The 11,396-nt window shown below is 40.9% G+C and overlaps 1 protein-coding gene across 1 annotated transcript in view; it reads right to left on the bottom strand.

Annotated features, from left to right (window-relative positions):
• Window positions 1-306: 306 nt before the first annotated feature.
• LOC145393412 (BCAS3 microtubule associated cell migration factor-like) overlaps window positions 307-11,396 on the bottom strand; it is a 60,531-nt gene continuing 49,441 nt past the window's right edge. The window contains exons 17-18 of the mRNA XM_080267506.1: window positions 1,692-2,162; window positions 307-1,625 (exon numbers count right to left, since the gene is read on the bottom strand). Coding sequence (XP_080123632.1) covers window positions 307-1,625; window positions 1,692-2,162 — 1,790 coding nt within the window. The remainder of the gene's footprint in view (window positions 1,626-1,691; window positions 2,163-11,396) is intronic.

Below are 11,396 nucleotides of genomic sequence, written 5' to 3'. Positions count from 1 at the left end.
TATAACAAATATTTTTAGCTCCCCAATTGTCTGAAAGAAAACCAGGTTTAGATCTTTTGCTCACATTAAGCTTAACATCACTTAGATGCTCAATTGTCAGATGCATGGACACTTATTGTACTATATACCCAAAACTCTGTTAAGTACAATTTTAATTAGCCTGTAACTATCCACACACAACATTATAATGCTGCCATAACCTCAATTACAAGGGCATAGTCTTCAAAAAATTATCTCCTTATAACACACAGAATTTAACACCACTGAGACATTCCTAACATCTCCATGAAAAAGGTAGCAAACACTTTACCGCTTCTTTTTCTTCTTCTTCTTGGCCTTAGATGTAGAAGTGGCTCTAGGATTGGGGCTAGCACCAACATCACTCTCACTAGTTCCAGTTCTTCGGTCATCAGTGCTTGACTCTCCACGGTCGTCTCCACTTGTTTCTCCTCGATCATCAGTGCTGGTTTCATCAGTGGCACCAACAGTGACTGTGGCTGAAATGACTGCTCGCCGCCTAACCCAGACCTCTCCATCCTCTTCCTCTGATGTGTCATCCTTAAATGGGAACATCTCTGAAGTCCGGGAGGGTCTCGTGCGAGAGTGAGTTCGGGCACGAGCTTTAGGACGAGTGGGGGCAGTGTCATCTGAGGAGTAAGCCTCTTCCAGGGCTCGAGCAAGATCATTATCATCATGCAGGGATCTAAGCATGGCCTCACCACTTTCTCTTTCCCTGGCTCTTGTCTCTTTGGTCTCTGCCTCTTCCTCCTCAGCATGAAGTTCAAAATCCTCCAGAGTTTGCACTACCATTTCTTGAGCCTCTTGAAAGTCCAGCTCCTCAACCTGGGGTTCAAGGAAACACTCCAGGTGGTGTACGTCATCAAATTCTTCAACATGCTCCTCTGGTGGTGGCTCGTGGTACTCTTCCGCAGCATGGAAGTAATCAACATCCACATCAATTTCCAAAGATGGTGGTTCTTGATCTGTTTTCTTAGAAGATATCTGATAACCGTCTGGGCTTCTATGATAGTCCTGGCTATCTGAGACATTCTCCTCTTTGTCTTTGGCTTGTGATGAGTAGTCTGACTGAGACTCTAATTCACATGCTTCTTGTGTTGCAGTCTTGCTTTTCTTCTTTTTCTTCTTCTTTTGATCTTTTTTACTTTCTGTTGTTGTCCAAAGGTCATCCTCAGATGTAGTGGTTGAAGGCGATACTTTTGCTTTACTTTTAAGTTTGGACTGTTGTTCACATGACTCTCTATCATATACAGTTGAAGATTTGCTGGACGGTGAATGGGAGGTCTCCTGAGAAACCCTGTGAATGTTTCTTGTCCATACATTTCCTTGGTCAGTTTCATCTGGCTCACACATTTCTGAATCATCTACTTTATATATGCTCTCTTCAGTGTCAGATGCTAGTGAACTGCTTCCTAATCGTATTAAACATTCAGATTTTTTCTTAGAAGTTACAGAGGAGGAGGATGTAGCCAGAGATGAGCTCATACTTTGTGTCCTCCCAGCGTTCTGACTATCTGTCTGTCCACGACTTAAACTACCAGAGGTTGGCTTCACCCTTTCACTCCCTAAAAATGCAGATGGTTCATCACTTGTTAGCTTGAGGGATGCTTCTGTGCTGTGCTTTGCTGCTGATGTCTGATTCTGGCTAGTTCTACTGGAGGAACTGTGGATACCTGAATACCTTGTCTCTCTGGGTGAAATACTGGACATCCTCTCCTCTTTGCCCTGTACTGCCTCTGGCCTGTCCACCTCTACAAATTCTGGACTGAAAGTAGAAGATTTGTTGACTGGGCGCTCAATAGGCACCCAAACTGAATCGGATACCCTGAGGCCAGAACCAAGTGTACTGGAGAGCTCTTCTGCAGAAGAAGTAAGAGCTCGGGTATCCTCCAGGCTTGGGGTGCGTTGGATATGAGGTGAGGCCCGGGCAGAGCTCGAGGGAGTTACAGGCACTTGATGGAGGCGAGTGGTGATTCCCTGGACCTCCTCCCCAACTTGTGAGGCTGGGCGTGATGACACAGATGGAGGGGATGACACCCTGCCTGAGGATGGCCCAGGAGGGTCGCAGCTGATGTCCATCACATCAGTCATGTCCAGGGTTGACTCCTGGCCGTAGGCCTCGTGCGAGGTACCAGCACCACCACCTGTGGGTGAAACAAGACTGCTCACCACCACTGTGTCTCTGGCTACGTCTTATGTCTACTAGCTTCTTATCAAGAACTTACTCCAAAGTCCACCACACAATCAGTTTTACTGCGAAATCTTAAAGCTATGTGCTTCATTCCTTGTTCTCTTACCAAGTCTAAAGTTAGTAGTTTAGTTCACTGCAATAGGTACATAATTATACCACTTGCATACTCTTCAGAAGCTATGGGTATTGTTAATAATATTCTTCTTCATTGTGTATGTACACACAATTCTGCTGTCAGATCAGTGATCGTCTTATCATTTACTGCCTACAAATGTTGGCTAGGCAGTAGCCACTCTACTGGAAGTAGAAACTTCTTCCATATGGTCTTCATGTTTGTGTCTTCAAAGAAGTCTTGGTCTTCATAAGTAATCTTGAGTGAACACAACCCACCACCAAAATCATCAAGACTTTTTCTGCAAGCTCAGTTGTAAGACTGTGAATATGAAAACAATATGAAATCACAGTAGTCACTCAAATTATGAAAACTTAGGCAGGGATACATTCCACATTTGTTTGATGCATGAGCAATATCAACTACTGACTGAGGATGCAGCACTCAAAAAACAGGCATATATTTAGTGAAGCAGTGAACATCACACTCATTATTAGTAATCATATGAAAGAAAATCATTATTAAATACACAGCATACATGTTAGTACAGTTCAACAGATACCCAACACAGATATGATCCTAAGTCATGTGAAAAAGAGTTCAGTCCTTCCTAAACAGAATATCTCATTTCATGATCAACCCTATGGCTATAGCAAGTTTCTATGAGCTGACAAAAAATGTCTGCTTTAAATGGAATAAATTACAGTACAATTTACTGCAATGAGTTTTTATTCTCAGCTAAAATATCAAACAAAGAACTGACGCATTTTGGTGCCTCAGGTTTCCCTAAAGAATGGTAAAATAATATGATGTTCACTGATATATGAAAAGAAGTAAGTAATCTGTCGCCAAAGAGTTACGAAATGCCAGTACTGTTTAGCCGAGATGCCAAAACCCTGGAGATTTTCTGAATTTATTATAAAAAAAAAAAAAAGGGGGGGGGGCAGGGGTTATGAGGCAGGGATGTATTTACACCATGATGGAGATAACAATGACCAAAGCAGGAGACAATCAAAGCTGTTTAGTGTATAAACCCTTAAGTTACAACTTTGCTTTCAATTATTCAATTTACAACAGTAAAAGAGTTATGAACTGACTAAGAGTTACACTCACACTGCATTCTTATTTACAAAAGAATATTGTAATTCAAAATTATTTGAGTATACAGAAAATATAATGCGTTGCATCACTGATTGAGTGTGCATTCAGCTTGGACTCACATGATCAAGGATGGGGCTTCGTGTGAGTCAAGGATGCAGGCAGTAGCCCTCGGTTCTGATCTAGCCCCGACAAAACAACGCATGAAGGGCCTCATTACATAATACACATTATTGAAGGTAACATTTAAAAGTGAGAGGAAAATGGCTGTGCAAGTACCAGCTGTGTGCATTCTGTGTACAGGATATCCTGTACAGCATTCAACATTTAATATGCCACTCTGATTGTATGTGCCAAACCAAATAAGCTTATTATGGTACGAGTATTATCCTTTCTCTTATGACTCACTCCTGATCTATTTCCTGCCAAAACAAGAGCAGCACTATACATTGCACATTACATTATTTACACACAATAAACAATGAAAATTAGTGTAATAATGAAATTGAGTGAATAGCTGTGCAGGTACCAGACATGTACAGTCGCCAAACTTTCCACCTGGGCCACCAAGCAGCGAGAGGTGGGTAACGGGTGTTGGCAACAGTGTATCCGTTTGTTCGTGTGTACATGCTCAACGAAAGTTCGGATCATCAAATCTCGTGTTCCGTAGTGAACCTCAGAGTTCATCCCAATATTCAGTCGACAAGTTTTAGCCGATAGAATTTCAAAGGAACTTCTTGAAAGTATTGGATAATGCGAGTATTGGAAACAATAAGCAAAAAAAATAAATAAATAAAAGACCGCATCTTCACATATAATACATATTAATAAACGTGTTCTTTTTCATTATTACATGATAATCCCATGGCTAAATATTGTCTACTGAATACTGGGGGGGAAAACCGTCGTTAGACCGGCCCTTACGGTAGAAAAATAGATACCGGTGTCTGTTCGTTTTGCATTTCGCCAGTCCTGGGTCGGTCACGATTAAACCTACTGAAATACCATTCTTGATCCGAGACATGATTAGATAAGTTAGGTCATCAATCGTTACAGGATTACTCATTGGGCGGATATTACTTTAAACTATATAGGAGAGATAGGAACTGTAGATGTCGGAGGTTGAAACTCGTTCGTTGAGGCAGAATACTGCCTCGAGTCAGCTAGTCATGACTGAGTCGACCGACGTGATGTATCCACCCCTGAGATTATTATATATAATAGTATATATTTATATCATAATATTTTATATATTTCCTTATTTTAAATTTAATATAATCATATTTATTTGGTCTTGGTCAGCCTGTGGCACATACCAATTTTCCGTGCGACCAGCTTCATGCAACTGGCTGAGCCGATGGGAGAGCCGCGTTACTTCTGAGACATTTTTCTCCCCACCCAACGTTGTACTCAGCCATCTATGGGATGAACTCTGATGGAGGTTCACTACAGACGAAGAGGATTGATGATTCGAACTTTCGTCGAGCATGTACACACTAACAAACAGATACACTGTTACCAGCACCCGTTACCCACCTCTCGCGGCTAGGTGGCCCAGGTGGAAAGTTTGGCGACTGTACATTCTGTATATCAGTTCTTACATGACGAAACATATTTACATGCTGCAGAACACGTGTAACAAGGATGAATGATCCTTTGTGATAAATAAGTGAAAAATTAATGCTTTTAAGACAGTATGCATGAAGAATTAACTGAACTGCCCACTAAAAACTAGTTATCTTTAGTGAAAAAGAGATGAAGTGAAAGATCACAATGCATAAGAGCCTAAGTGAAAAGCATGAAAGGAAGAAATAATACCCAGTTTATATCCAGCTGGGAGGTGTCTGTATGCTCCGGCTGAACAATTCATTCCAGCCTTAATTCCCCCCTCCCCCCCAACACTGTTGCAGCATCCCTTCCCCATGTTGTTTTTTACACACGAACGGTGCATGATTATTCATTTAACAATACATTTGAAGGAAGGTGCTGAAAATCGATGCTGCTGGGGATGCATCAGTATATTTTTTGTATTGATTCAATAGAAATAAAGGTTTCACAATGCAATGAATCACTTAAGACCACAAACTGATGAACACGTGCCATTCGTAAGTTAAGGGCTTACTGTCATCCCTAAATGAACTGCACTGCCTCATATGGCAGAAGATAAAGTACATATAAATTAATGATATATCATTCAACTACAACAGTTCTTAATGAATATGATATCACCTGTTCATCTCAACCCTGTCTCCCATGTAAAATCACAAACAAAAGTTCACTGGCCGCTTCACTGAGTACTTACATTAATAATAATAATCTGGTCTTCTGTTTCTCAAAAGTGCCAGTTCTTCCATAAGGAATTCACTAGTGCTTGACACACATATACATTATTTTTACAATTACAAGAATTGTGACATCTCTCATATACAATACAAACTTCATCAGTAAAAAAATAAGAAAGTGGCAAAAATTAAACCCTATAATCATCAGTCATCGTACCTCTCTCCAGGATGTAGCATTTTGAAAAAAGAAAAGCTTTCAGCTGTCTCTTAACCCCTACACACTGGGGTTTTTCTGATGTCACACACTCCTCCCTACAGAGGATTTACGGATTTTGGAAAAATACCCATATTTCACACCCTAATATATGCCAAACTATACATGCTAGAGAAAAAAGTAAAAATACGTAAGACTCACCAACTCTTCCTCTTTCAAATGAAAGTAACCCCAAGTCTCCAGGTGGTCCCATCGATGAGTAATGATAAGTTAAAGTTCAGAAGGTGGCTGGAAGACGCTTGCGGCATTACATGTCAACCGGCATTGCTCTATGCCCAAAATCGTGACGGTTATACATGTCAACGGATGCGTAGGGGTTAAAGAATTCAACAGAAGGTTGTCTCATGGACAATGGCAATCTATTATGTATAATCTAGGGGCTCTATACACAAAAGAACGATCAGAGAAAGATGATTGGTGAATGGCTCCAGGCTCGTCAAGACGTGTGGAATCATCTTCACTATGTAACATCACACCTGGGCAGGCCGATGGGAGTTTTAACAATTCAGCAGGATCCTTCGGTTCACAAAACTTAAGAACCTTGAATGTAATAACACAGTTTAAATTCAATTCTAGCCATTACTGGTAATAAATGCAGCTCAATTACGAACGGGGTAGTCGAGGTTCTCAGGGGGAGACCAAAGATAAGCCTTGCTGCCCTGCTCAGCACAGACTCAACTTTTCTTAGTATATTATTTGGAAGACCTATCCACAGTGAATTATAATACTGTAATCGACACGAGACAAGACCACTCCATAGATCAATGTTACAAGGCATTTCCTCACAGGGTACAGATTTCTGATACACAAGTTACACCTTCTGACAACTTGAGGAATATGTTCTTTGTATTTTAACTCTGAATTAATATAAACACCCAGATTTCAAACAGAACTGACTGGATGAAGATGTGACACATCACTGTTCAAAGCTAGGGCATTATCAGTGCCATTGCTGTCACCCCTTCTGTTTTCTCTCATGATGATGATCTCAGTTTTACCATCATTCAGCTTAAGTTTTCTCCTAGCCATCCAAATCTTAATATCAGACATTAGAGATTCAAGCTTAGTCTCAGCAGTGCTAATATCTGACATCTTAACATAAAGCTGGGTTTCGTCTGCACAAAAATGATAGGACACGTTGTGAGCATCATGCAAAGACAATTAACTATCTATCTATCTATCTATTGCCAGACGCCTCAATCCTGTTTGGGGTGGCCACAAACAAATCGCCTCCAAGTCGCCCTGTCCCCCGCCATTTCACTCCCCTGCTCCCAACTCACACACCCCTCTCTCATATACCTCTCCACCCCATCTCTCCATCTCATCCTCGGCCTCGCCCTCCCTCTTTCCCCCTCCACCTCACTCACATACACTCTCTTCGTCAGTCTTTCACCCTCCATCCTCTCCACATGGCCAAACCACCTCAGTGTGTTCCTCATAACGCTTCCTATCACATCCACATCAACACCACAACGCTCCTTTATATCCTCATTCGTCAGACAATTAACTACGGTGTGTAAATAGAATTGGACCCAAAACTGATCTTTGAGGGACTCTGAACACAAGGGGAGCAGAATCAGAGCTAGCATAATCAACAACCACTCTCTGAGATCTGTCTGACATATACAACTTAAAAGAGCAAATGAGCACTATCACAAATGCCATAAAAAATACAGATCATCCAACAACAGTTTATGATCTACTGTATCAAAAGCTGCAGACAGATCCAACAGAACTAGGAGAGAGGGCATACCACTACATGTGTTTGCCTGCAAGTCACAATGAAACCTTGTTAATGCAGTTTCAGATGAATGGTATTTTCTGTATGCTGACTGAACAACAGGAACTACCCTACTAGGTTCCAGTAATGGTAAGAATTGATCAAGTATGGCCCACTCAATAATCCTGGGTAAGAAAGACAGGCTAGAGACAGGACAATAATTTGTCATGCTCTCCACATTAAGGCCAGGTTTCTTGACTAGGGGCCTAAGTAAAGCATGTTTCTCAGACTGCACAAAATTATTTTCTAAGAGGCATCTATTTATTATGTTGCAAATAAAGTCTGCTGTGTCCTCATACACATCAGGCAGTTGTGACAAGGTACACAGATCGAGTGGGCAAAATGTTTCGTTAAGTTCTCTGATGTAACACCTGACTTTATTTACATCCGGTGGATGAAATGTTGAAGACAAATGACCCCCTGTGCACCATGGTTGGAAGTCTACTGAGTACACTCCACTGGAAGAACTGTTGTCTAAATCATTTCTTATGCAAGATATCTTAGTTGTACAAAATGAAGCAAAATCAGAAGCCAACTGGACATCAGAAACAGAAGCTGGTTTAATAATTACATTCCTCCGACCAACTAAATTGTTCACAACTGTTTTTTTTTTCTTCTACTTTTATCACCACCACATGAATCAACTTTATTTTAATAATACCTTGTCTTTTGGACTTTTACAATGTGAACAACTGCTCTTCTCAAACAAACATAATGCAAGCAAGTTAATTCAGTCTGTTGCAAGTGCCACTCACATTCTGCCTTTCTTTCTACGTTGTCTACACAAAGAATTAATGGATGAACCATACCACGGAAAATTATCAAGTACAATGATTGTTTTTATTACCTCAGGACAATAATGATCAAATACTGACCTAAGCTCATTGTTATATATTATCAACCAAATTATCAGAAGAAAGATTTGAAGAATCAATGTACAGTAGTTTAAACGCTGATCAACGTCATGACACATCAAATGGCAGTCAACGTTTCTGTAGTTTCTGAACCAGATGACCTTTTTATACGAAGGGGATGTTGGGATAGCAAAACTAAAAGTGAGCAGAGCATGGTCAGAGATGAGGGAGTCAACTGAGTCAACCTCCACATCAGATATGCACCTGCAACAAACAGGGGACATCAAGTCAAGGACATGTCCCAAGATATCAGTTGGATCACTCACATGATTGAAAAAATTATTCTAGGTGATCAACTCATGGAATTTTGAAGAAAATGGTTCTGACTGCAGATGGTCAACTCAATAAATGAAATCACCGCAAACAAGAAGTCCTCCAGATTTAAGAGAAAAGACTTTGAGAAATTGACCAAACTCCTCCATAAAACCTCGATCTGTACCTGGATAACCTGGTCGACATACAACTGCAATTTTAATGGAATTCTGATGTAAATTTATTAATGAATGAATTCATTCATCATCCAATCCTACATTGTCCCATGAAGAGCGTAGGAGCCCGGGGCAAAGCAAGTTGGTCCTGACATTTATGATGACAGTGACCAGCCTCACTCATCCCTGAATGGCATTATGTGAGCAATAAACCCCAACCATCCCTTGGATATAAACCTTCAACGGCTCAATCCGACTGGAGCGCCATAATTACGCACTAAAACAACAGGTGCCAAAATTTGGTTATGTGGTTACCACCCAGCATAGTAAATGATCACCTGGTGTACAGGAAAGCATTTGGCTTGTCACTCAGTGTAGAGTTACCCACAGGCAGAAGGAATAGGAAAAAATTAAGAAAAGAAAGACAGAAGAGGATGGAAGGAAAGAAGGATGGAGGAGAGGAAAGGACAGACACCCGAGAGCAGCACCCCTCTGTCAATACCAAAGTAAGTAACAAGATACTGATCTTCTCACTGGCAAATAAAAACATGTTTTATTTCAATATAAATAAAAACTTGCATTATATACAAATTATTCAATGATGCTGCAGTTATTAACCAGGTCACTACAATGACTTAATAGTTTAGCCTGTTTTTCCTTTCTCCTGATGATGTTATTCAACTCAAGGAGGACACGTGTGGTGAGAAGATTAATCAATGTTATACTGTATCTAATTCCTTCAGCTCAAAAAGTTTCTCCTAATCTGTTTCAATTCATCTGGTGGAGGTGTGATTAAAATGAAATGTTAGTGGACTGCAGCAGTTAACTCAGAAATACAATAACTCCATATCTGAAAACTCTCAGTTATATACCTGCTGGCCTGTCATTTAAGATTTCATATTATTTTCCTGGGAAGCATAACCAAAACTACAATAGTTCAAAATAATTTTCCTGATAAGAAGTAAGACTCCATTAATGTACCCATAGTTACTTATAAGCAGTGGGTCATTCATACTAAAAGATGGTAGTTGACAAATTCTAACAAATAGATAAAAACATGGCCACTTCAGACATGCCCTTAACTTTCTTAAGTACCATCACAGTGTGATACTACAAAACATCACATAAACCTTAAGATATGTCATAATATTATAATCCAGATCCTCATGAAGAGTAAAGTGATGGTCTTTGAGAGAGGTGAAGTCAGTGAATGTACAGCGAGGTTGGATGGTGAGGAATTGGAAAATGTGAGTACGTTTAAGTATTTGGGTAGTGTGATAAGTAAGGATGGAGGTTTGGAGGGTGAAGTGCTTGAAAGGGTACAGCAGGGAAGAAAGGTTGCTGGTTCCTTGAAAGCAGTGATAAGAAACAGGGAAGTGAGCATGGAAGTAAAAAAGTTACTACATGACAGTACTGTATTGTGATACCAACTCTAACGTACGGAAGTGAAGCTTGGACATTGTTGGAAGGACACAAGTCAAGAGTGAGAACAGTGGAAATGAGTTATTTAAGAGGAGCCTGTGGAGTCACGTGGAGAGACAGGCTGACGAATGAGGATATAAAGGAGCGTTGTGGTGTGGATGTGGATATGATAGGAAGCGTTGTGAGGAACACACTGAGGTGGTTTGGCCATGTGGAGAGGATGGAGGGTGAAAGACTGACGAAGAGAGTGTATGTGAGTGAGGTGGAGGGTGGAAGAGGGAGGGGGAGACCGAGGATGAGATGGAGGGATAGGGTGGAGAGGTATATGAGAGAGGGGGGTGTGAGTTGGGAGCAGGGCAGTGAAATGGCGGGGGACAGGGCGACTTGGAGGCGATTTGTTTGTGGCCACCCCAAACGGGATTGAGGCGTCTGGCAATAGATAGATAGATAGATCCTCATGAAAACTGGTATGACTAGTACAGTAACCCCTCACCAATTCAGACAGCTATATTTGACTTTACTTGAATCAAACACCTTGAAGAGTTAAACCTACTAAATATTTTCTTCAGCACTCTAAATCCACCATTTAACACTCACTACCTGTCTGTACTATTATTTTTACCTACCCAGGGCCCCAACCACATGGGCAGATTCGCATGGCCATACAGAATGTGAGAGGTGTGAATGAGGAGAGCAAAAGGGTGGAAGTGATGAATGTGTTCAAGAGTGTGAGATATGCCATGATGGCATTATGTGAAACAAAGATGAAAGGATGTGAAGTGGAGGAGTGGGAGGGTGTGAGATGTTTAAGATTGGAAATGAATGGGTGAGGAAGATGCAGGGAAGGAGTTGCTTTGTTGATGAATGAAGTGTGGCA

This window comes from Coenobita brevimanus, chromosome 24 (assembly GCF_032717465.1).
Source record: "Coenobita brevimanus isolate Jiangsu-jjx chromosome 24, ASM3271746v2, whole genome shotgun sequence".
Taxonomy (NCBI): Eukaryota; Metazoa; Arthropoda; class Malacostraca; order Decapoda; family Coenobitidae; genus Coenobita; species Coenobita brevimanus.
The sequence above is the reverse complement of the archived record's forward strand: the minus strand, read 5'-3'. Positions and strand labels throughout refer to the sequence as shown.